General features: G+C 38.2%; 1 protein-coding gene across 1 annotated transcript in view; it reads left to right on the top strand.

The window, feature by feature from the left end:
* Window positions 1-1,378: 1,378 nt before the first annotated feature.
* cfap74 (cilia and flagella associated protein 74) overlaps window positions 1,379-26,660 on the top strand; it is a 56,951-nt gene continuing 31,669 nt past the window's right edge. Inside the window, exons 1-21 of the mRNA XM_053503365.1 lie at window positions 1,379-1,408; window positions 6,208-6,302; window positions 6,389-6,473; window positions 6,547-6,693; window positions 7,600-7,698; window positions 7,796-7,900; window positions 9,335-9,508; window positions 9,740-9,850; window positions 10,033-10,135; window positions 10,870-11,027; window positions 11,284-11,482; window positions 11,749-11,952; window positions 16,379-16,540; window positions 16,642-16,760; window positions 19,131-19,197; window positions 20,112-20,201; window positions 20,334-20,510; window positions 20,646-20,730; window positions 20,842-20,972; window positions 23,574-23,696; window positions 23,776-23,897. Coding sequence (XP_053359340.1) covers window positions 6,230-6,302; window positions 6,389-6,473; window positions 6,547-6,693; window positions 7,600-7,698; window positions 7,796-7,900; window positions 9,335-9,508; window positions 9,740-9,850; window positions 10,033-10,135; window positions 10,870-11,027; window positions 11,284-11,482; window positions 11,749-11,952; window positions 16,379-16,540; window positions 16,642-16,760; window positions 19,131-19,197; window positions 20,112-20,201; window positions 20,334-20,510; window positions 20,646-20,730; window positions 20,842-20,972; window positions 23,574-23,696; window positions 23,776-23,897 — 2,534 coding nt within the window. The 5' untranslated portion in view covers window positions 1,379-1,408; window positions 6,208-6,229. The remainder of the gene's footprint in view (window positions 1,409-6,207; window positions 6,303-6,388; window positions 6,474-6,546; window positions 6,694-7,599; window positions 7,699-7,795; window positions 7,901-9,334; window positions 9,509-9,739; window positions 9,851-10,032; window positions 10,136-10,869; window positions 11,028-11,283; window positions 11,483-11,748; window positions 11,953-16,378; window positions 16,541-16,641; window positions 16,761-19,130; window positions 19,198-20,111; window positions 20,202-20,333; window positions 20,511-20,645; window positions 20,731-20,841; window positions 20,973-23,573; window positions 23,697-23,775; window positions 23,898-26,660) is intronic.

The following is a 26,660-nucleotide window of genomic DNA, read 5'->3' as shown; positions in this document are numbered from 1 at the left end:
TTAACATGCTGGCAAAACATGACCAGCTTAAGTTTGTGATAAGCTTTTTCCACTTATTTGCCCAGCAATGCAGGGAGGCTCTCAGCTACTGACTAAAATATCTGTGTCACTGCAGTTCTCCTGAGGTTTAAGACGCAGCCTGCGTTTCCCCGTGTATTCCTATCTGCCCTGGTTTCTACATTTCAAGCCTCGAGAGATAACAGTAGGTGTTTCAGCATGAAGAACGCTGTTTTCCGCCCTCAGGACACTACACACCTTTACCATACAGAGTGTCATGTAATAATTCGAGATACAGCACTGCTCATTTAGCTGTGTGCCCTGCCGTGGGCTGTTGCTGGTGTTCAGGATGTACCCAGTTCACCATAAGATATGAAGCTGAATCTGACACGCACACACACACACAGGCGCACACACACACATACACATACACATACACACAGACAAATCAGAAGCATTTGAAGGATTTAACGGACTGGTATTCAGCTTATTCAGCACTTTTTCCTCGGCTATTCTAGAAATTCTGCTGATGAGAAGAAGATCCTTATCAACACTGGCCCTACAGTAAAAGACAGAGGGCATGCAGGTAATTTAAATCTGATAGAGTGAATGAGTTGGCTTGTGATTGTCCTCTTGTACATGTTCTTCTGTTTTTGTGTATTTTAACACAGAACTGAATCTTTACAAGCGATTCCTTTTACAAATGCGAACAATAACACACATGAAGAAAAAGCAAGAACATCCCCAACCACCCACCCAACCTACCAACCAACCAACCAACCACCCACTCACTTACACATTCACTCTCTCTCTCTCACACACACACACACACACACACACAAACCCTGCCATGGTCCATTAAGCATAAATCTGAAACATATCTTATGAGCTAGTGTAAGTCGTGTTTTGCCTCAAGTCATGCAGTGAGGATACTGCCTCTATTTTTGTTCTCAAACAGGGCTGCCCATGAAGATGTTTTTTTTTTTTTACAGAGCTTTTATCCTATTTATTCCTGTTACACATTCATGACAAACAACAAGCTTTACAGTTTTGAATCCGAACCATTAAACTACAATAATCTCTGCCATCCATCCTGTTTAAACCCATTGCTCATCTAAATGTTATGTGGGATGAAGAAACAGATTCGTTTAAACGCTTAAACTGAACCTGACGACTGAATTTCCAAATGGCTCCTCACTCCCTATAGAGGTGACCTACATCCGGTATAAACTAACAGCTTGTGCACTCTATATAGCGCATTGTACAGCCAGCAGGACGCTGTTTGGAATTAGACCGGCAGTTTCAGCGCTCAGCTGGCTCCGGTTTCCATGGTAACGCAAAAGCAAACACTAGGCTCGAGCGCCGTAGAAGTGATAGCTTGCAGCTTGAGCGAGGAAAGTTCCAGAAGTTGGTAAGGAAACAAATAAATGTAAGGGGGAAAAAACGTTAAAAAAAACACTGTATATTCACTCTCTAACATCTCGTTTTAGAATTAATGAAGGTTAGCTTAGCTTAAGTCTAGTAAATTAGGGTGATGGTAGAAGCTAATCTAGCTAGGTAAGTTACTGCAGTGTGGAAATGTACAGCACTGTACAGACACTGCACTCAGATGTTAGACATGAAGTGAAGCTAAAGCAAGTGTAAAAAAGTTTGCAGTAAGGCAAACATAAACAATATTATTAAAAAACATTTATAGACACTTTTTGACGTAAAAAATGTATATTAAATCTATTAGGTTTACTATTTCTATTTTATTTTAAAGGATGGCTGGCTGGTTTGCTTTTATTTTAAATGATAGAGACAGAATATCAATCAAAAATCTAGAAAAAAAAACCATATAAAAATAAAAAAAAAATAAGTATTTGATCCCCTACCAAGCAACGATAATCTGGCTCCCACAGACTGCTTTTGTTTTTCTACACAGATTAATTTAAAAAGGAGCTCCTAACAACAATCCGTCAAGTGTATCTGAAGTCCACATGTTCTGTTCAAACCCCACCACCATGGGCAAGACCAAAGAGCTGTCAAAGGGATGTCAGGGACAATATTGTAGACCTGCACAAGGCTGAAATAGGCTACAAGACCATCACCAAGCCTGGTGAGAAGGAGACAACGGTTGGAACTATTATTTGCAAAGGGGGAAAAATGCAAAATAGGGGATTAGTTCAGAAGTACACGGGAGGAGATTATAAATGATCTCAAGGCAGTTGGGACCACAGTCACCAAACAAATTGGTAACCATTACCATTGGTCACACAATACGCCACCATGGATTAAAATCCTTCAGTGCTTTAAGGTCCCCCTTTTCAAGAAGGCACGTCTATAGGCCTGTCTGAAGTTTGCCAATGAACAGAAAAGGATTGGAAAAAAGTGCGGTCAGATGAGACCAAAATTGAGCTCTTAGGCATCAACTTAACTCGCTGTTTTTGGAGGAAGAAAAATGTAAATAGATGGGGACATGTATGGTAAAAATTTTTATGAGAACCTCCTGAAGATGAGTTATGCACAATGACCCAAAACTTATCACAAGTGCAAAAAAGGAGTGGCTCAGGAAGAAGCACATTAAGGTCCTGAATCATATAGAAAGTTTATTGAGGGAGCTAAAACTTCGAGTTGCCAAATGACAGGCAGAAAACCTTCAGGATTTAACGAAGATCTGTAAAGAATAGTGGATTAAATCTGTGCAAACTTGGTAATCATTTACAAGAAACATCTTGCATTCTTGGTTGATATTTTGTCTCGATCCTTTGCAATAAGCATATGGTATATATATATATAAACAGGGTGGGTGAAAATTAACTAGGCAACATTTGATGGCTATAGAACTTGGTGGACAAAAGTGGACAAAGCCTCAAATACTGGAGGACAGAAGTGAACAGTCAGGATGTTCTCAGCAACATCCCAAAAGACTTCCTTCAGATGCAAAAGACTGTGCATTCCATCCACAGAAGTTTAAAGAAACTGGTTGACGCCACTGGTGCCTACGTTAAAATTTGAAGATTTTCTTTTATTTTTCTGTGTACTAAAGTACATGCATAATTAGTTTTAATAAATTTGTATTGGAAATATGCATTTTATAACCATCTAATGCCTAGTTACTTTTCACCCAGCCTATATACCTATACAGTATATATATATCAGTTTATACACTTCTTTCTCAGAATGCTTGACATGCTTCTTCTGATGCTTGACATGGCTGATTAGATATTTGTTTTAACATTTGTACAGGTAAGGAGTTCAGCATCTCCCTATTATCTAAAAATACTTTTTATTAGGAGAAAAGTGTTGTTAATATTATTATTATCAGCTTGTCATTATGAGCAAAGCATGTCAGTATTGCTAGTAAAGGTCTTGGTCCCCGGAGTGCACTAGTGCCTTTATTTTGCCAGTGTTTATGCTTTATCTCAGGGCATGTCGATGATTTTCGACGTTGTGGATAAATGTTTGTCCGTAGGTATCTTTGAGGATAACCCTTGGTGCGTTTAGCTCCTGGCAGAATCTTAGTACATGGTCACTTTGTTACTTTTACTGACTTGTGATTTTTTAGGGATCTGTTGCAGGCTGCATTTTAGCTGAGTTTTCAAAATGTTGTGTTTCCAAAATGTGCGTAGTTTGCACTTGGGAGGACTATGGAGGCTTACAACTCTGCTATTGCCAGTCTCTACCCTGGATGACAAAGGAGGAGGGCTGGGTGTTAGGCTAGCAACCATGCCTTGTAAAACCATGTACCATCACAACTACAGTAAAAACAGATTACTGATTTCAGCTACTTTGATGAGACAGCCTTTCTTACTTTGATGAGACAGCCTCTCTTTTTTAAGGGCACCACCTATTATGCAAAATTCACTTTTTACTCATTTTTAGATGTTCAGATGAGTCTACAGTGTGTGTACAAATCAAAAATTTGAGAAACAATTCCCTGCTTTTAATTCTATTTCCAGGTTTGTATTGGCCAGGGCTTAAACAAGCAAGTTGAGAGTTCCCCCTTTGTGACATCATATAGGAAGAGACCCTCCGTCTGGCTTCTTGCAGGGTGTGACTCAACAGTAGCTCATTTAAATAGATACAAAAACAGTGCTCTTAAGGAGAAGGGCAACAAAGGAGGTTTGGCAGACACAGAGTTAAAAAGAAAAAAATGCATGCAAACACTAAAACATTTTGCAGAGAAGAGCGACATGTGATTTTGCACATACAGTTGCATACATTTGCATAAATTAATCTTCAGCATTACTTGAGGTTTTGCATGAATGCTTAAAGTAATGCATTAAAAAAAATTACTTTTCTATGCCTATACCATACCTTTGTCCCAATAAGCATATAATTACTTCACGTATACATGAAAATCTAAGAGGGTAAAAAAAATATTTTGAACACATGTTGTTGTTCCAAATTAAAAACATTGACATTACGAAAAAAGCATACCATTGTTGTGCAAAGAGCGATTCATTATTATGTACCTACATTATTTGTTATTTGAAACAAAAAACTCTCTTGTTGCTATTACAAATTGTCTATTTTTTGTTTACAAATTATTAATAAGGGGAAACACAAGAAAATCATGTTGTAATTACGAGAGAAATGTCTCATTATTAAGAGAAAAGCATCTTGCTATTTGGACGAAAGTATTTTTTTCTTGATATTAGGTATAGAATATTTTATGCAAAAAAAATATAAATAAATGATAAACAACAGTAATAGGTTGTAAAAAAAAAAAAAACCTTACAGCTCTTTAACCACAGCAGAAAGATCAGATGATTAGTGTCATTTACCTAGTAATGATCAATATGGCCCAACTGTGTTTTTAAAAGAGGAAGCGCACTTACATTAAGTCCTTTCTTAATGAAATTTTACCTTCACACTTTCATCACTTTCAAACTATCATTTCTTAGTTTTAGAATTTAATCAAGAGAACATGTGCTTAAATATTTTATTTCTTTTATTAATTAACTAATATTAGTCGTTACAATTTCAAAAACCCTCTGTAATATCCTTATAAACAAATTTAAAAAAAAAGATTCGATGAAATGGTCAAATAAAAACAATGATTTTTCACTCTGATTTTTAAATAAAAAAAAAAAATCAGCTTTAGAGTTTGGTTTAATGTGTTTTCTCTCTAGTAAGTGCAATCTACAAGGTTTATAAAAAGAAATCGACTAGAATAACACAATCAAACTGCTGTAATTGTCTCCACATATACAAAGTTACAAAAAACACAGCTTCAGAGCTTGAAGCCTTTATAATTTAGAATATTTTTACCACTACAGCTTAAAGATAAAATCACTGTGTATGTGTATGTTCGTTACTTTTACAAAATTGACAAATTATGGTGGGAAATCAATTCAGTTACATATGGCAGTTCATATATTGTTACACTGACTTCAGAATATTTTTTAATAGAATTTTAATTTATATATGTTTGCATTTGAGGTGCTAACGTGTTGCAGTTCTTCTACAATCCTACAGGTGGTGCACTTTAAACTATTCACACAATGACCTGCAGCACAGCGTTAAAGTTTTTTAGGAAATCGTGCTAGAAATGTAATTGCAATACAAATTTAATCGGCACCTAGGTATTATGCTAAAATCATATCGGGATCTCGTTAGTAGTTCCCGTCTCTAATACAATGTGTATGTAAGAGAAACATCTTTAAACTAAATTGTTCATGCAATATCCACTCAGTTAATTATGTTGCAGCAGCACTATGCAGAAATCCAGGTCAAGAGCGTCTGCTGATGTTCACGTCAAATGTTAGGATGGGGAAAAAAATATGATCTCACTGGCTGTAGCTGCTGATGCTATATGAGTTTATCTGAGTATTTCAGAACAGGAATCTGAGACTTCATTGAGTACAGGCTGGCAGAAATTTGCTCACTGGAAAAGAGTTAGATTCCTGTTCCTGACAAATAAGAGTGCAACCTTCTGCTTTTGTAGAATTTACACATATTTGGTGGTTTGAGATGCTGTTGTAACCAGTAAATATTTTAGTTAATATAGCTGATAGTAGTATTTCTAAAATACTAACATCCATGCCACGGTCAAAGCTCACACATGTCTTCATTCAGATGTTTGATGTCAACATGGACTGAAGCTCTGCACCTTTATCTGCATGAGTTCATTCATTCATTGTGCTCCTGCCACATAATTAGTTGACTGGATAATCCAATAAATACATCGGAATAGAGATGATTAATGATATTTAAATGTTACAGGTCAACAGATAAGCACTTCACGATGGACAGCAGCTTGTCCGAGGACTTTGAACATGAAGCACGACAGAACTACTGGACTGATGAAGACGTGAAAGGTAGACATCAATACATAAGAGAATTTCTGTATTATGATGAATGAAGGTAATTATGTATGTGTACACACCTGCTCGTGTTTAATTAGAAGAAGCTGGAATGTCAGAAGCTGCATTTAAGGATGAAGATGGATTTCTTGCTGATTGTTCTGTGGATATGGATGACCCAGATTGGTGAGCCTATTATCTGAATTTTCAGTGTAAGGACACCCAAAGGCTCTTTATGACCTTCAGTGTTTTCCACCAGGGATTTAAGCCTAGGGTCTGGAGATGTGGAGTTTGATGAGAGGCAGAGAAGCAACATAGACAGCACTCGGATGTTCAAGCTGAGAAGGGACCTGGACCAACTGGACCATTTTTACAAACAGAAGGAGCTTAATGTGTTAAAAGCCAGGTCTGCCTCCACACACATATGCACGTATATGTATATACAGTATGGTATATGTATACGCACACGTCTGTTCATGCAAGCGGATACACCAGCTCCTCAGTTAACTCAGCAGACCATAATCTCTCCTACTGCTGCATTTAAACAGAAGTATACCTCGCACTTTAATTGGAAGATATATTTAAAACCCGAGCTCTTGAGCCAGAAAAAAACATAAGTATTTTCCATATGTGTTTTTAGCCTTTAGCCCAAGCTGTTGAGAAGCTGTTAGGTGGGTGGATAGAACGACTCACAGGTTACATTGTGTTTGAATAGCAGTGTGGAACAAACATTCTGTCATAAATCTGCAACATTCTGACATGACACACACACTCACACAAAAACACACACAGTGCTGTGCACATTTAAATGGCCCTCTGTGTTTCAATTGCACCCCTGGGCTTCACTATTTTATCAAGCTCTATGTCTAGGCTTTTTTGGAAAAGCCACTCAACCTTTTTTTCCCTGGCTGCACATGCTTTTAATGAGCTTTTTATTCTATCGCAATACATTTACAGCAAAACTATAGAATCTTGATTGTACTGTACATGTCTATATTATTTAATTAACAAGCTATATGATCTTTTGTACCTTTGACATATTTTATTCACAAGGATTAATCTAGGGGCTGATGTGCTTCACATCATCAAGCTTATATAATTTGAGAAAAATGTAACATTTTTTCACCCCCACCCAACTCTTCTCCGTGTTGCTGTCTGTGGTGTGCCGAGGTGTGATCAGTTCCCAGCTCCCTTGTGAATGCTGGTACTTTTCAAGCTAATTTGGAGCGTCACGTTTTGCCACCAAAGCTTTGGAAGCGTTTTATTTTTAAACTCTAACAAGCTGTCCTGCTTCTCATGCATTCTATTACAGAGAGGAACTGAAAGCCTGTCGTCTTCATGTGACTGAGCTAGAAAAACAGAGAGACAACTTACAAAATGACATAGAAAAGAAGAAGCAGGCAGGGAACAGGTAAAATGCAAAAAAAAAAAAAAAAAAACATACATCGTAGGTGGAAAGGAGTTGTATTTGTTGTTACTTCAACCTCAGTGTGTGCTGTTGTCCACAGCGCAGCCGTATTCCGCCTACGCGCCCAACACAAGTGTGTCTGTGCCGAACTTCAAGCAGAGGAGGAGCTGGAGGCTCATCTATCCATGGTCCTGCAAGAGCACGAGTGAGTTTTTGACCTCAGTGCAACAGACATTAATTGCATCACAAAAACAATCCAGTAAGTTTGAAACATCCAACCTCTGTGCCAAATTATTCAGGCTGGAATTTGCAAGTGTGAGGGCTGAAATGGAAAATACCAAAAAATAAATATTTAAACCTGTCAAGTTTTATACATTTTACATATGACCTTTAGGTTTTAACTCTGGAGTATGCTACATTATATTTACCAAGTAAAATACTCAAATATAAGCCAAAAAGCTGTCTTGTTTTTTTTATTTATTTACTTGTGAATCTTATCATTTGTGCAGGCGTTTTGAACTCTTTCTGGAAGCACCACCACCTTCTTTCTTCTCTACCACATTAGTAATGCTATGGCCTGTGTTTGCAGTGTGTGGGAAAAGCACTGCTGCAACTCCCTTCTTTTCTGTCAAGGTCAACTAAGAATGCTTTGAGATCACCAGTGTGAAATAAAATCTATCAGTGTGTTTGACTTAACTTACAATAGACACATACTGTATGTACAGTATAGTTAACATCAAATAATTACAATTATTAGGAAGTGAGAATGTTCATCTGAGAATAGCCAAAAATGTACTTTCTACAAGGGAGGTTAGACAATCAATTTGTAAAATCATTCTATCAAAAATATACTGTTATATTTTTTACCACTTACTGTGTCTAACCCAAAGTACCTATCCCTTAACCACACATGCAAATCAGAGGTTTGAGGCTAGGCACCAATCTTCTTTGTGTTTGTCTGTACTATTATATAACATTTTTACGCCATTTGGCAGATGACCTTATCCAGAGTGACTTCCATTTTTATTTCATTAAACATCTGTGCAGTTGAAGTTTAAGGGTCTTGCTCAAGGGCCCAACCATGGGCTACTTGGTGGACCTTGGGGTTTGAACCTGGGATTTTCCCATAAGTCGTCCAACACCTTAACCACTGAGCAACTCCTGCCCTATAAGAAGTATAAGAAAATTCTTAATCTATGTTGTTCTATTGCTGTTTTTCCTTTATTTTATTTTATTAGAAGTAATATTAGGCATTAAAAGTGGTTGGCATATGGTGTGCAAGTTCTCAAAAAACTAGGAAGTTGCCCTCACCAGAAAAAGGTTTAAAGCCCAAGTAAAAATAATAAAGAACATTTTCAACATTATGCAAGAATTCCAGTCATCCTTACATACCATTTAGCTCATTAGTCCTAACCACACACTATCAGGTTATAAATAACCAATAAAATAACATTTTCTCTCTAACTGAACTTAACTGTGTCTCAACTTTTATTTAACGGCCTTTAAAATAAATGTAGAACAGACTGATGTGATGTAATTCAAAACTTTTGGACAAATACTTGGGCGACAAAATTTCTCAAGGTTTGTCACTCTGTCCATTTTTAAAAAAACCAATAAATTTTGCATTCTTTCCATCCAGACTGGAGCTTTGTCAAGTGGAGGTAGAACTTGGTCAGTACCTAGGTCTGCGTCAGGAGGTGGAAGATGAAGAGAAGAAATTTCAGGCCCTGAAACAGGAGAAGTACAATGAAAGACTTAAAAGGGAGAAGAACATCGCTAAGGGAGCCAAGCAGAAAGCACTGCGTGCCAAAAAGTACCATGAGGCACATTTTACTCTTTGCTCTAGCAAGTCCCATGTCCTTATTGCCAATGCTGAACACACATATAAACACACAAAACTCCTTATTAATGATTTATTCAAATTATATTTTATAAGCAAATTTAAATGAAGTGTAAAAATTTTTTTAAGTGTGACTTAATTTAGCAAATATTAATTTAATTTAATAATAGATATTAATGTAGAAATGTTGTTGCTGTGTGTAAGTGAGCAGGAAAAAGCTTTACAAGAGCAAGCAGCGCTTGACCTAAAGAAGCAAGAGCAGATCCGGGCAAGTCAACAGAAAGCAGTGTTCTTCCTGAAACAGACTCTCAAGAGGTACTGTAAGACCCCCAACACACACACTCATTTGCTACAGTGATCACATACCGCAGTGGTTTCCAACTCCGGTCCTGGTGGTTTATTTTTTTCTGTCACACATTGTTCAATTGAGAAAACACTAGGACCAAGTTTGGGAACCACTAATACATACATGAGACTAATTTATTATTATGTTGAAGAATGCGTGAAAAAGAGGAAGAGAGAGAAATGATAAGAAAGGAGCTGATGAAGAAGAGGAGAGAAGCTGCAAAATCACTGAGGGCCAATATAGAAGCCAGTCAGGTATGTGACAGGCAAGCGAGTCAGTAATTAAATATATGACTCTTATTACAGTTTTGAGGCTTCATTTTATACATTTTATAGTTTTCTTATACAACTTCTAATTTTTTTCTTCTAAAAGTAGAAATAAATTCATGCATTTTCCTTTGCTTCAGCTTGGTTTGCCTACAGGATTTGCGACATCTCATTAATTTAGCCTATGGGGAACCCTAGAGCATTTCACAAATTGTACTTGTCAAAAAAAATGGACCCATACTTTTAAGGTTTATTCCTGTGATTGTGTTTTAAAATTAGCACAAATAGTGACGTTTAACATCTAAACGTACTAGTATTATTAATACACTAACTGCCAGCAAACAATATGGTGACCGGTTTATGTGTCAAAATGGTCCCTCTTTCACAATTTAAGTTTTTGAACATGCCTGTGACATCAGGGATGAAAAACTCCAAATTATCAGTTGACTTCATTTTATTGCCACATAAAGTTGCTGAGTCTGACTCTTTCCATTGCTCCAAAGTCCAATTTGCCCGCTAACAAATTAAAACCTTTTTCGTGATTAGAATCACTAACAAATGTTTTTTTTTTATAGACACAGCTGTTTATTTCCAATTCTGTGCGTTTTTATCAATTATGTGAATAGGAAAATGCTCTTTCACTATTAAACATTGCTCCGTATTTACCGATGATGTTTCGCCATACAGTTATCAGTGCAACCACTTAATCTTTCTCATTGCAGGAGGCTCTGCGTGTGAGAAAGCTTAAAGATAAAGCCTGCTTGGAGAAGCAGAAAGAGGATGAAAATTGCCAAAAACGTTTGCTCCTAGAAGCAGGAATGGACAGCAAGAAGCTTATCCACCTGCACAAAGCACAGGAGAGCTTCTACAGAAAGCAGGAGTAAGAAGTCATGCATCAATCACCCCCTCCTCTCCCCCCCTTTTTAGCTTTTCCACCATTGCTCAGGTGATAACATGGCACTGAGCAGCATAGCTGTAAAAATGGGGTTGGGTATGGGATAGGGAGCTGGATGCATACTTTAAAAACTGAGCATGCATCGCTGGGGGTAGATCAATAGGGGCAATAGGTTAGTTCTACATGAAAAAATTCTAAACATGCAACAGGTAATATAACCTGAATTTCCTGAATTTTGTAGGGAATTCCTGGATAGGCAGAAAGCCAGACGGATGGAGATAGCCTCCAAACTGCGGCTGGAAGAAGAGCACAAGGAGAGACTGAAAAAACGTCAATCGCTTCTCAAACATCCACCAGCACGTGTGACTCAGAGCATGGTGCTGAAGCGACGTGAGCAAAGACTGAACTTACTGCCTCTACCAGCACACTTAGAGGAAGAGGTAGAAATAAAGCTGATAAAGTTGTTAGGGATGCTGAAAATATCAAGGTGTTTTACATTATGGTCTATGTTTATAGCAATTCTATGGTAAAGTGGTTCATTTTTACTTTTTTTCTAAGTAGGATTTCCTGAAGATATTGTTCTCTGTGTATTTTTGTCTACTATGCATAAAATATCTACCCTGGCAAATACACAGGCAGGTCATTCTATTTTTATTCTGTCTATTTGCATGGCAGACATTTCACAGCCCTTATTTTACTCATGCAGATAATTCAGAATAGGCTCCCATCCCGCCCTGCGTCTTCTCCTGCAAGCTCTAAAAGTGACATCAGCACCTCTCTGGATTGCATGGAGAAGCAAGGCAGGAGAACAAGGACTGAGGCAGACTTGTTAATTGAAAAAGAAGGAAAAGAAGACCAAGAGTGTCTGGTCCAACCTGAGTTCAGCGGGCTTTGGAATCGCAAGCATGCTGTAGGGATAATTTTATAGTTATGGTCATTAATGTATTATTTACTTAAATATTCATTAGAATATATCAACAAGCATTATGACTGATGGTTATTACACTTTAAATGTCTTAGAAATGTAAATAAATATAGTAACATATTTCAATTTAAGGTGGAATTTTGTCTTGAGTATAATATGTAAGTTTAACAAAAAAAAGGTAACTAATGGTTAAAATTGGTATGGTTAGGTTAAACAAATTAAATAGAATCAAGTACATTGAAAACTAGGTGAATAGATGTAATATCACTATATATAAGTTACACAAGCCCAGAATAATTTTTTGAGTGTAACGTGGTAAAAAATACTTTGATGGCAGCTGGAAAAATGTGTCAAGGGATTGTAGTAGGGGTGTGACAGTATGAATATTCGTATACATATCTTTCAGTACAAGACATTTAATTTGGTGCATGTTGTGGTCAGAGTGAATATAGTCACATAGCCCTTAACTAGTGCTGGATGATTTTCTTTATTAGTTTGGTTAATTCAAATTAATAAAACAGGCAGCATGTCACTGAGGACGCATAGCAAAATAAGAGAGAGAGAAAATGGATCTTTAACCTCTCTAACGAGACTTTCTTTTACTTTCTTTTACACGCGCGCACACGTGTGTTATGATAAACAGTAAATACGCTGTACACACACGCATACAAACACTAAATAAAAAATGTTTTACACACACACGTGGTCACAGTGTTATAGTAAACAGTACACGCGTGCACGGAAGTTGATTAAACCAGTAAGAAACGTGCACTAAAAACTAAGAAAGGGGAGACGATTACCCAAAATTCCGCAGCGCTAGAGAGAGAGAAAACCATTGGCTCAGTTGTGATCATGTGATGCTCGGCTTCAAAACAAGAAGCGCATGAGTGCTACATGATACTCAGTACTCGTAAACCAAGACCTGTTCATTTTCCAAGTCAAAATTTATTAAAAATCTTTGCTCGTCTTGTGGAACACTCACAAACCGTTGGCGCAATCGGAGGTTTCACTGTATCACTTCAGAGATACTGTATGGAGTTTGTAATCATTTTTAAGTTATAATTTGCCAGTCAGGATTACGTAATTTCCAAATTTTGACAGACAAAAATGGAACATGGATGCACTCATTTGTAGTCAGTGTTTTAGATTTAACAAACCAATATATCTCTATTATGATTAATTTATGTCACGAACTAACCTGTGTTGACCAGAAGATATAGCTTTAGCGGTTAGCCCTTTGTAGCGTGAATGGTAAACCCAAATGCGGAGTGACACGAGTAGGCAGGATAATCACGCGATTTTAATCTAAGGACTCTCACAAATGGGGAACAAGGGATAGACACAATCTAACCCGCGTCCTATAAACACACACTAAGTCTGAAAGCAAACCCAAGAAACTGAGTACTCATGAATCGGCAAACGAATCCGAAGCGGCATGGGCAAACTCAATGACTGAGCGATGTGCTGCGCCATCTTGTCTCCTTTTATGCTTCCTGGTTCGCGACTGTATTACTTCCGGGTCCTAGTGCCGGTCGCAGACCGAGTGTGCACGGTGTAAGCGGGACCGCCGTCAAGGACACCTATGAGCCAACTGTTGGGTCGATGGTACGTCAACCTCCGGTTCTTGATGGGCGAACATCGGAGGTTGGAAACTATAGCACACCTCAAATGGGCTTAGGTTGGTGGCCGATGAAATGTGAAGATTGCGAGGTGCACTCCCTTGGAGAACCGGTCCATGATGGTTAAGATGGTGTTTTTTCAGGCCCGTGATGAAATCCAGGGCGATGTGCGTCCAGGGCCATCGAGGAACGGGGAGTGGTTGTAGTTTTCCAGGTGTTGGTTGATTCACATCTTTGGCCCTGGTGCACGCCTGAACGAACTTAGTAATGCCCTTCCTCAAGGAGGGCCACCAGAACGTCGTTTGATAAATAGCATGGAGCCAGTGATGCCATTCCCCCGAGGCCGACTTTATGCCCAACAGGGGGGTCTCCTACCCCATATCGCTGCTGAGTGGGGTCAAATTTCTTGGAGAAGAAACTGCAAGGGTAAAGTTTATATTCTGGACCTCGCTAAGAGAGAACAGCGCCGGCGCCCACATCCGACGTGTCCACCTCCACAACGAAAGGTTTGTTGGCATCTGGATGGAGAAGGGTAGGAGCGGTGATGAAGCGGTGACAAAGTTCTTGGAATGCAGAAATTGCAGCTGGGGTGAGTTGAAATGGGTGAATTTTTGGGTTGAAATTTCTGCATTCCAAGAACTTTGTCACCGCTTCATCACCGCTCCTACCCTTCTCCATCCAGATGCCAACAAACCTTTCGTTGTGGAGGTGGACACGTCGGATGTGGGCGTCGGATGAGAGGAGAGCCTGGTCAATGTGGTTAGTGGTGCTGCAACTGTACTGTAGCCCCGGAAAAAGCAATGATAGAAGTTTGCAAAACCCGAGAAACTGTTGAAGCTGTTTGAGAGTCCTGGGTAGGGGCCAGTGCCGCACAACTTCTAGCTTCTGCGGGTCCATGGCCACACCCTGGGGCGAGATGACAAAACCCAGGAACGTGGTGGAGTGCTTGTGAAAAGCACATTTTTCCAGCTTGCAGTACAGTTGGTGAGCAAGCAATCTCTTTAGAACAGCTGGCTGTGTTGGATGTGTTCTTCGAGGGTGTGAGAGTAGAGAATGTCGTCTAGTTAGACAAACACCCATCAGCCCAGCATGTCTCTGAGGACGTCATTAATGAATTGTTGAAAGGCCGAGGGTGCGTTGCAGAGTCCAAATGGTATATATGACCAGGCTCTCGTAATGTCCGGTGGGTGTGATAAATGCCGTCTTCCACTTATCGCCCTCTCTGATACGCACCAAGTTGTAGGCGCTCCGGAGGTCCAACTTTGTGAACTCAGTGGCAGCAGAGAGGGCGTCCAGGGCTGAGTTGGTGAGTGGCAATGGGTGTCTGTCTGTTTTAATAGTGATGTTGTTTAGCCCCCGATAGTCAACACACAGGCAAAGTTCGGGCCCTTTTTTCTTGACAAAAAAGAACACTGAGGCCGCTGGTGAGGAGGAGGACCGGATGGTCCCATGACGAAGGGCATTGGCGACGTATTCCTCCATAGATTGCGTCTCGGTGGCCGATATCGAGTAGAGGTGGCCGCAGGGGGAACGGAACCCGACTGAAGTTCTATTACCAGGTCATAAGGGCGGTGAGGTGGATGGCTCGTCTTTTGCTCCGCAACATCTTGGACGCTCTGGCGCAGTGTAGCGATCTCCCTGGTTAGCTTATTGATAAACATGGCATGCTGGTTCACCACATCGCAGATATGTGCATGATCCGCTGGGTTCACCGCGGATGGCTCAGTCATTCTGTCATGAACTAACCTGTGTTGCCCAGAAGCTGTTAACCCTTTGTATCGTGAATGGTAAACCCAAACGCGGAGTGACACGAGTAGGCAGGATAATCACACGATTTAATCTAAGGACTCTCACAAATAGGGAGCAAGGGATAGACACAATCTAAAACACGTCCTATAAACACACACTCAATCTGAAAGCAAACCCAAGTAAGTGAGTACTCACGAATCGGCGAATGAATCCGAAGCGACATGGGCAAACTCAATGACTGAGCGATGGGCTGCGCCATCTTGTCTCCTTTTATGCTTCCTGGTTCGCAACCATATTACTTCCGGGTCCTTGTGCCGATCGCGGACCGAGTGTGCATGACAATTTAAAGCTAATACTTGTATATACAGTGTAACTGGGGCTGCAGGATAAACATTTTTATTGATTTTATTGACAAATATTGTGATTGTGACGTAAACCTCGATATTTAACAATTAAATGTACCATTTTGTATTCAATGACACAAACTATGACATTAGTAGGATGGTTGTCAATATTTATCACCCTAAAAGTAATTACAAAAAGAAACAAAAACTTAAATGATAGACAAACACTATATATAAACTGCAGGCTTATGCGATTAAATTGCAAAGGTGCATATTACTATTTGGATTTTTATGTGATTAATTGTACAGCTCTAAGTATAACTCATTAAAAGGTAATAAGATTTTCTTTATTTCTAATGCCGTGTGCAGCCATGTTGATTTGTTATGAAAGTCACGCTTCCAGAAAGAAGTGTTTACTGAGGCAAAAATATGCAAAAATAGTAACAGTAATAGTATTATCACCAGTACTAAATAGTGTAACTATTGTTAAAAATGCGCTTAAACAAAACCAGCTGATTTGGAGCAAAATCTGAGGCATGGATGACTTTCTTATTTATGCAGTTTAACCGCAGTTTATGCAGAGTACCCCTTGAGTAATTTCTGTTGTTTTAATGAAATCATCTTTACTTTGTCGTAAGATATTAATGAGGTATTAATGGTTAAATATTCAAAATGACTAAATCAACTCAATGTTTTCAGATGAAGCCTGATAAAGACATTTCTCTCAAATCATCTCTGTCGCGATCCCTAAAGACAGGCGCGGACAAAACTTTGACTTCCAAAACAACCAAGAAACCCACAAGTGGCAAAGTGCGGAAAGGTCCACCATTTGCCAGCAAACCAGAAACAGTTGTATTTAAGGTAGGTACACACTTCTCTTTGATGTAGTATAATAAATAATTACACAAATTCTTATTTCATACATTGCATAAAGATGAATATTTTATCATGCTTTTTTGCAGGATTTTGACCTTGAAAAGACATATAAGAGAAAGGTTGTACTTACAAACATCTCTAATGTCACAAATTACTGCAGGCTTGTGGGAGTTTCACAGAACCTCACAGATTTCATATCTGTAAGGTGAGAACAACAATGAGCAATGAGTTTTAATATGTGACTCGTCATATGCAGTCAGTGGTTAAGTTGCACACAAGGATAAAAAATAATACCAATGACCTACTGTATGATCAGAAGATGATGATTTTGATAGGCTAAGTGAATGACAGGGCAAACAATCACAAACATAAAAAATACAGTTCATGTACCACTGAAGTTTATTACTCATGTACATTATTCATACTCTGTCAAGTTCAATATCTATGTAGGCAAGACCAATCTGTGGAAGTGAGCAGCAGTAGTAAGACTCTGCTCTGTTTGCCATATGTCCATGCCTCCTTTGACGCCCCCAGAAATTCTAAAAACGGCTCTCTTTTTTGTCTCACTCTTTGTCTCTCTGGCTTTTCTCTCCCTTTTTTTGTTTTTTTGCTTTATGCCAGAGCCCCCTTCTCCAGAGTATCAGAATATCTCTCTCTCTCTCTCTCTCTCTCTCTCTCTCTCTCTCTCTTTCTCTATCTATCTATCTCTCATACATGCACAAAGCTTCATGTCTTAGTTCACCAAAAACAGGAAATAGGTTGATGGCACACATACTGTTTTAAAGCAGTTCATCTATTTTTATAGAACCTGCTGCTTTTCTAAGCCATTTCTCTAAAATCTGCAGATGACAAATGTCTCTCAGCATGTGCTCATCACTTCCTGCTACATCCTCTCAGGCATATTTCACACACAACAAATGGCGAATCTGTCCATACATCAGACTTGATATTCAAGACCTCAAGAACAGATTTTCTCCCTTTTATATTTAGCCCAAAGTCCCTTTTAACATTGTAATAATTGAACAGGTGACACTAAAGGGTAACTCAGCAGATTACTGTCTCTTTAGGCTGCAAGCCAGCTCATTAATTAAGCCTTTTCAGCTGAATGTGTTACCTTCAGCTCACATGGGATAAATTAGACAGATTGTATCAGCCTGTGTGACTTTGGGAGCTAAATTTAACTGAATGACAGATTGTTGTATGACGTGAACTGCTGAAATAAAACAATCCATGTAAAACCATAATGGGGGAGGGGGATGATATTTGGAGTCTCTGTGGAGACACCTATCTAGGCATGTGTCCTCCCCTGCCAAATTTTCAGATAAAGTTCTGAAACCATTAAGGTTGATACTCATGAGTATCACAAACAGGTGTGAATGTCACTGATGCCAGACTGAAACTGTGGAGCGGAACGATTTTAAATCTAATGAATTTCAGGATGGTTAAATCACATACAGTAGAGTTAAGAGTTTCTGTTCCACTACTGTAGTAATATGTTGCTTAACTTTTCCACCTCTTAAAATGTCACTATTTTAAATAGAGATTCATAGACAGTATTTTTTTGACTTAATGTAGACTTAATAGACGTAAATAGATAGTGTTTTTTGTAAGTTCAACAGCAAGCATTGCTGAGTTTTGCATGTTCTCTCCAAGTCTGCATAGGTTTCCTTCTAAATCTAAAAAAGGTGGATTGGGTATGCTAATTTCTCTTTAAATGTGACTGAGTATGTGAATATAGGTGTATTTGTTCAGCATCCCATCCACAGGCTGTATTCCCTCCTTTCTTTCAACGTTCCCAGGATAACCTCCTGAAATAGTTACCAAAGATGAATGAATGCCTCACAGGCATCTCTATTACACATTTTCTGTACTCATTCCCAAATGAATGTGCACTGCATCAACCTATCAGTATTCACAATAAAGCTGCATGCTGCAGTAGGGCTAGACTCAAGTTTCTTCTCCATACACTGGTTGACTTCCTGTGGAATTATCCTTTGTCTTATTTTTATTTTATTTATTTTTTGCGTGCATTGACATACTGTAGATGGAATAGATCAAATAAAAACAGAATTTGGGATAACCTGGAAATAGCTTTTATGATATTGGACATTATTCAATTATTCATCAGCCATTGCTTTTCGTTACCACTTTTATTTAAATGCTGTATTGATTATTCCTTTGTTTTCTGATGGATAAGCCTGGGCCAACAGCTACAGGCAAACTATCTTCAATCCTGTGTCCAAGTGTACATCACTAAGACTGTTCTTTGTTCCATGACACAAAAACGAGTATTGGAAGTCTATTACATAGACCAGACATTAAACTTCATTTCGCTAAACGCTATCTCAATGTTGAAAGAATAATAACCAAATAAAAGAGAGATTACTTTTATTCAGTTGAAAAGAGAGATTTCGGAGTTATATGTCATGCTCCTTCAGTTTTATTAGTATTAAAACATTTCCAGTGAAACCTGGCATGTAATTATTTTTTTATACTGTGGTTTGTATGTATTTTTTATCTTTTTTTCATTGCAAAGATTCTTTGCTAATCCAATTTTCTATTGTTCATAATTCAGTTTTGAGCCTCCAGGATCAATGTCAGCAGGCATGGCATGTGAACTAGAGGCCATTTTTAGACCATTGGTAAGTTTTTTTTATTTCACACCCTGCTTCAACATATAGTTCTTATAGTATGTTTTTGAGAAAGAACATTAAAACATCACAGGGCTTAAATAGCAGTAACTAACAGACCATATTTGAAGATGCTTCAGCATATTATAATAAAAGTTATGGGTTTAAAGGTTCTTGTGTGAACCAAAACATTTAAGCAAACTGATAACTTTTACAAGAAGCTGTAAATTTAGACTTTCTCGTATTTTTAATGTAGTCTTAAGGTATAGTTCTCTAGGCTTGCTTAAAAAACGTTTTTGCCTTTCATTTTTGGTACGTTTTTGGTTCTCATTTTCAGTCTTGTCCCCGTACATGACTAGTTTCAGAGGAATGTTTTTGGTTTGTTAAGCCACACACTGAGCTATGAATCAAAAAAGCATTAAAACCATAGATGACAGATGATCAGTCTGTTGATTAGTATACTGACGGGGCTAAATGAGTGGTTGGAACAGATGGAAGGGGAAATAAACTTGCTGCTGAGGTTGTTACATAAACAACCAATTTTGAAAGTGTATATTTAGACAATTTACACACTTTAGTCATAGTAAAGCATGTGTTTCTGTTTCTTTCATTTAATCATTGAATATATTTATTAATCATTTTATTTCCTATGACGAAATGAGGGGTGGCTTAAAACATTTGCACAGTACTGTATACAGTGACGGGTCTTCTATAGAGAAACACACATCAGGCATTCCTTTATATTTTTTAAACCTTTTGTAGATTATTTTATCCTTTTTTTCTAATTCTGAAGTAGTCCATGTCCTGTGTTTAACACAATAGAAATCCAGATGATGGTCATTGTTTATGTACCAGTATCATTTAATGTCCTTCTTGATAATCAGATATATGAATTTGCAACATGCTGTACATTTTCTCTCTATCAGATAAATGAAGATTTGGATGGTGAGATCCAGTTTCAGTCAGCTGCCGGCCCCTTTTCTGTCATAATCAAGTGCAGAACAAAAAGATGTGAGGTCAGCACTGCTAAAATTTTCTTCCAAGTAATTCTGGTACCACATATAGAGGAACATTCTTATAGATAAGATGGTGCTGTAAGTCTTGTTTTTTTTTCTATAAATGTTATGTCTTTTCTCTCTTTTCCCCAGATGGTTGTTGATAGCAGCCTCATTGACTTTGGCACGCATGTGGTCGGGGAGACAATTTCACGGGTAATCACCCTGACCAACAGGGGGGCACTGGGTACTCGCTATTCACTGGCTCCCCTCTCCACAAACAGCCTTCAGTTGCCTAGTCTCTCGCAGCATTCCTCAACTGGCGAACAGGTAACTTTTGCAATTAGCCACCAAAACAAGCACATCGACTTAACATCTGTCTAGTGACACAGATGTGTGCAAATAGACGTTTTACACTTAGTGTACGTTTATATTGCGGTATGTGAATTATATTGCTTCTATCAGGAGCCTGTTGAGAGCAGGAGCGTGAAGGATGCTGCTTTATGTCATGAAAATTCCAACTGCATTACACAGATGGAACTGAAATCAGGTGAACACAACATTTAATTAAAATATTCTGTGCAGGATTGCAATGTTTAAAGGTTCAACAATATGATTTTTTGTCTAAATGACTAATAACTTGGATTAACTGGGATTTTAGGAACATCCCTTACCAGCTGTGACACATCTGTAGGTGTTGAGGCTTCAGGAGCTGATGCTTTGGAGCAGGATAAGGTCACAGAGGTTGAGCAGGGCCATGACCATGAGATCACTGAAATTAGCGTTGGCAAAGTAAGTTTCTAGTTCCTAGACATTTGGCATGCCCAAATTTTTTTTTTTTTTTTTTAATGTGCAGAATTTATGGGCTGTCAGTCAAAAAAATCAATGAATGCTTAAAAAAAAACACACACACTCAAATATTTGATTTAACACTTTCAGCTTTGATTACAGAGTGTGATGTTATGGCTAATTCATGTGTAAAAATGATTCCTCGTGCTCCCAGAACCACTCTTTGACAATATGAGTCCTGAAATATTCATGTGCCATCAGGGAAGAAAACAATACATTGATGTGATAACTGGGTCTTTGAGTACATTCAGGTTGTTAGCCGACCTAATTTCATTGCCGCATAACGCTGCTAGGACTAGACCTGAGCAATCTAAGAAACCCCAGATCATAACACTGCCTCCAGAGATTTGTACAGTGGCCAATATGCATGATGGGTGCATTGCTTCATGTGCTCCCCTTGCTATCCTAACACGCCTATCACTCTGGAATAGGTTGAGTCTGGACTCATATGGCCCTTTTCCATTGCTCCAAAGTCTAATCCTTATACTCCCTAGCAAACTGAAACATTTATCCAATTAGCCTCACTGACAAGTGGTTTTCCTATGGCCTCACAGTGATTTATTCTCAGTCATTAGATATGGAAATGCTATGGACTCTAATGCTTCAGCACCAGCCGTTTAGGTATAAATGCGTTGGACATTTTTTAACATAATACCAGTAATTTTCTTTTTGTTTTTTGCTTGATGCAGGCCAATAATTTGACACTTCTTTTTTTGGCAGGCAGTGTATATTAGATGTATCTGAATGTGTCAATTTCAGCCTTTTTGTGAACAAACAAAAGTATAAAACTGGCTTTTATTTACTGACAGTTTAGAAACAACAGTGAGCGAGACTTATTTATTAACCACGCGCACGCATAGTTTTGTGCATAAAACTTCCCTACTCACATTTTATAAAACTCTATTAACACCACTATCAGGTGAACTGAATAAAATTGATTATTATACATCAGTAGACTGGTGACAGGATAATGGGCACCTAAGGGTCACCCATGCCTGTAGGGACCCAAGGCCAGCCCATCCCATCCAATCCCACAGAAAAGCCAATGCAGCACAAATCACCACAAAAAGTCAATGCTGGTCAATGATAGAAATGTACCAGAACACCCAGTAAAGAGTAGGTAAAGAGCCCAAGGATGCCGTCCCGGCCTCCAAAGTCTCTAGATCCCAAACCATTGGAATGCACCAGACAAACAAGTCCAATCCACAGAGGCCCCAATTCTGCAAGACCCACAACACCCAAGGTTGTGGTGACAGACATTACAGCAGAGGTCCTGCAGAGCCGCCCCACCCCGATGGCACAATGAGACTTCAAAACCTAGGCTGGTTTTTTTTTTATGTAAATGGTTTTAATGTTATGGGTAATCTGTGTATGCAGAAACTGGTAAACTGGTTATAAGTATTTTCTTGTCAGCATAATTGTCTAAAATATATGTGAAAAGAAATCACACAAAAATATTCAAAGAATTTTTGGAAAGCAAAACACAGCAACCATTGCTTGTTCCTTTTTTGTCTTTTCTACTTTAGGGTTTTAGTCACAGGCACATTTTAATGAGAAATTTGAGACAGGTCTGGCATTTTTCAACCAAAAAGAAGTCAAATAATGACATATGTCAAACATGCATTCATATCACTCATGAACAACCTTAGATTTCCAAAAACAGCACCAGAAAAGACAACAGTAATGAGGGATTTCCATTTTTAGTCAGGTCCAATAATATTAATAAATGTGACCTACTTCTTACAGTTATACCACAAAGATGAATGTGTGCTAATTAAATTTCTAATTTCTAATCTCTGTAGTATTGTACTTCTATTCACCCATAAACTATTCTTACAAGTTGCACTGATTAATTTTAATTTTGCTCTTCTTTCTGTAAGAGCTATTTTCCTTAGCTCTCCTGAGATCAGCTGGATGCTGATTGGGTTCTGGACTGCAAGTTTTCCTACATAACAGGCTACATTGTGCCACCACATTGTCATGGTGTCTTTGTGTCCATATTGAATGTGACACCTGGAGATGCTATGTGGGAGGTGAAAGAAAACAAGAGAAACTGCTCAAGTCTGGACCTTGGTGTCGTCATTGCTAGTTATGGCCATGTCTGCTTTATCTCTGTGATTTCTCATTTGATGTGTTAATGCCATGCTGATTATTGTGAGAGGCTTACAGTATTTGTTCAGCCACTAAAATTACACTGGAGCATGGATTACACTGATGCTACACAAGCACAAATAACCTTGGCTAATTGCAGAAAATTACCCATATGATTGATTCAGTCATATTCAGTATTCGACTCTTATAAGAATAGAAGGAAATCTAGGAAAAAAAGGAAAAGGCAGAATACAATATCATCTGCACCACTGAAAGAAATACATGAGAAAGGAATAAAATTCTAATAATTTAGACAGGGAAGAACCAGTTTGCTGTTAAATTGGTATATTATTGATCAATCAGTGACCCATTAGGTGCTGCTTAGTCTGAGCTAAAGTTTTCCGTAAACTACTGAAGCTAACATGAAACTTTGCACATTAATTTTCTCTTTAGGTACTTGAGGGTGAGGTGGGCCCATTCGCTAGTGTCAAACTGCCCATCATTTTTACACCGACCATCCCAGGAGAAACTAAGCTAGATATTAAGATCACATTTTCACAACCCAACTGTGAAGCGGTAAGGAGCATTGCAGATTGAGTAAACTTTTGTCGTATGGTTCCAACTGTAAACTGAATATACTTTTCAAAAATTCTAGTTAGTGGTGTCAGCCTACGGTGTGGCTGAGTGCGTTCCTGTGTGGGTGACCAAGCCGAGCATGGACCTAAAGATCTGCATGTATGATCGTCTTTACCAAGACAGCATTGAAGTGCAAAGCAGGTGGGACAGAAATCGTATATTTTTGGTGTCATACTATATAAAATCCCCATGAAACACATTAGCAGCATAATGAGCATGACCATAGATTTTACATACTGTAGGCTAGGACAACATACCCTCAAAATAAATTATTTTTTTATAATTATAATTATAAAATTTAGTAATTACAAAAGGCTTTCAACCTTGACTTAAACTACCAGTTTGGAAGTCTAATGGTTGTTCTTTATTTGAATTATTTTCTATATTGTGGAACAATGCTGAAGGCATCCAAAATATGAAATTATTCCTTCCGAACAGTTGAGTTTAAGTACATGTATTTATGTACTGTAGGCTCTATTCTGGGTTTGTAATTCCTGATTTTCCTGAGGCTGATATTTCCAAATCAACTCATCTCTGCCCCAGAGATAAGTCTTTCTTCCTTTCCTGGGATAGTCCATTTTCAATATAGTGTTTAAAGGATTTTGCAACTGCTATCAAAAACACTATATGTTCTTGCAATTATACTCATGTACTCAGCCCCATATGGTAAGGTTATGATGGACTGTTGTGTCTCTGTACTTGGTTACATAAGTCCGTATGTCTTCCTTTTGTCCTTTTATAATGTAGAAACTAAAAAAACAACAAAAGTAAAATGTAATATATGTCCGAACACAGCCTTCCAATACAGCAGGTGTGTTTCCAATTGCCAGCAAGGCATACACAGAAGACGTAATCTCATTAACAAGGGTCTAGCAACTTTCCACAAAAATTTCAGCTTATCTATTTCTTATAAGCCACCCAAAAGGCCTAAATCTACCTTAAAAGAATCATGGTGGATACAGAGTTTATTTATTCATTTATTTTTTATAAAATGGCAACCCTATTAACCGTTCTGCCTGGTGCTCCTCCCGATTCATGGAGCAGCAACATTTTTTTTAATAAGTCTTGTTAGTACTTGTTTCAGTTCTCGTTTTTTAAACACTAAAATAGTGTAATTTAACATTGTGCAATATAAAAACTGTTAATAGAAATTAGTAGATCACTAAATGCCACAAATGTGTTGTATATAGTGGTGGAGTAGTTTTAAATTCTTCCCACTACTACTACTGTATGTAGCCACAATGCAAAGAAAATAAACCATGGAGTTGTAGAATAGCCCCAGATAACTAACTGTTCTGGGGTTGAATCCCAAATAATGTAAAATGGAAAGCTAGTGTGCTATGTAATGTGTAGAATCCTTTGTTCCCTTGTTATATTTGTGCGCTTCAGCATTCATAACCGGGAAATAGGGGGAAAAAAGATTTGCTACAGGATTAGAAATCCTCGTAAACATTAGAGAAAGAGAGAGAAAGTGGCGGAGATTTGCACACAATGATTTTCGGGCAACAATGGGCAAATACCAGCTCAGTAGTTTTGCAGTACATTTGAGGGTAAGTAATTAGGAAAGATTTGGAAAATCCTAATAATTTTAATGGAGTAGTATTTACCTAGGGGATCTCTACTTTCACTCAAATACAGGATTTGTGTACTTCATCCACCACTGCTAAATGCTGGCGCTCTCCTCTTTAGGGCACACCTCCAAAACTCGATCACAGCTTGATATTGACTGTGTGAGGAAAATACATTTAACTAGCCAGCTCATGGTGAACACATATTCAGTCAGACTGACCTTTTTTAAAAAAAAATCTAAACCTTTGTTAATCTTGCTAATTATTTGTTTAGGATCATCCCTGAAGGTGCAAAATGTTTGTTTTATATACATGTTAAAGTATGTTATAGCAGTCCAAGTGCAGAAGGCAAGATCTGTATGAATACTGGTGTAAATTCTTGCATGTAGTTATAAACGTTACAAGCGATTCATGTCAGATATAAAATGAAAACTCAGCACAAAATGCTGTTTAAAACAGAGGTAAGCCTTGGTCACTCATCCATAATTAAAATTACCCAGGTGGATTCAGCTGTGCTGGTGTTTGTTTGCTGTTTTGTCAGTTAAAATCATGCTCATGTGCCATATGGAAACAGGCACAAGGAGGAATTTAAAATCTAGAAACCTGTCACTATTGCCATGAATCAAGAGTCTGTAGACTTAGATCCTTGCAGGAAATCCCTCATCAGCTTAAAATACAACAGATACAGTATGTCATTTCCATTAAAATATTAGCATTATTTGTTTTACATTATTGTGTTTTAAATATTCAGTATATTTATGGAAGATTCACACATAAAATGCAAAAATAATAATAATAATAAAAAAAAAATTATTGTTATGTATCTTACACAACTGGTGACTAATGCCCAGTGTCTACTGTGTGTTATTTATAGTCTTACTGTAGGTAGTTATGTGGGTGAGCATGTTTTGTGCATGTTTGCCTCTTTGTGTGTGTGTGTGTGTGTGTGTGTGTGTGTGTGTGTGTGTGTGTGTGTGTGTATGTGTGTGTGTGAGTGAGAATGTGTATGCCCACCTCTGAACAAAGCCCACCCTCATCATTGATTCACTTCACAACACCTATGTGATGTATGTTTACTCGCAGGAAACAGTGCTAAAAAAGGATTCAGAGCTCTCACTAAAACAGGTTTGCGAGTGTGTGAGACTCTACACGTGAATCACGTGATTAAAGCATTCGAATTCGCGCGAAAGGAATCAGCTGAACTTAAACACTCTTGAGAGAAGACGTTGACATGGAACTCAGTGCTTTCTGAAAGCGGCTTAGAACAAACCCTTCATCCCGTCATCTCTGCCTAGTATAACAGCCGTTCTTACTGACAACCCCTCCCACGTACACA

This window comes from Clarias gariepinus, chromosome 9 (genome assembly GCF_024256425.1).
Source record: "Clarias gariepinus isolate MV-2021 ecotype Netherlands chromosome 9, CGAR_prim_01v2, whole genome shotgun sequence".
NCBI lineage: Eukaryota > Metazoa > Chordata > Actinopteri > Siluriformes > Clariidae > Clarias > Clarias gariepinus.
This window is presented reverse-complemented; position numbering and strand designations above follow the sequence as displayed.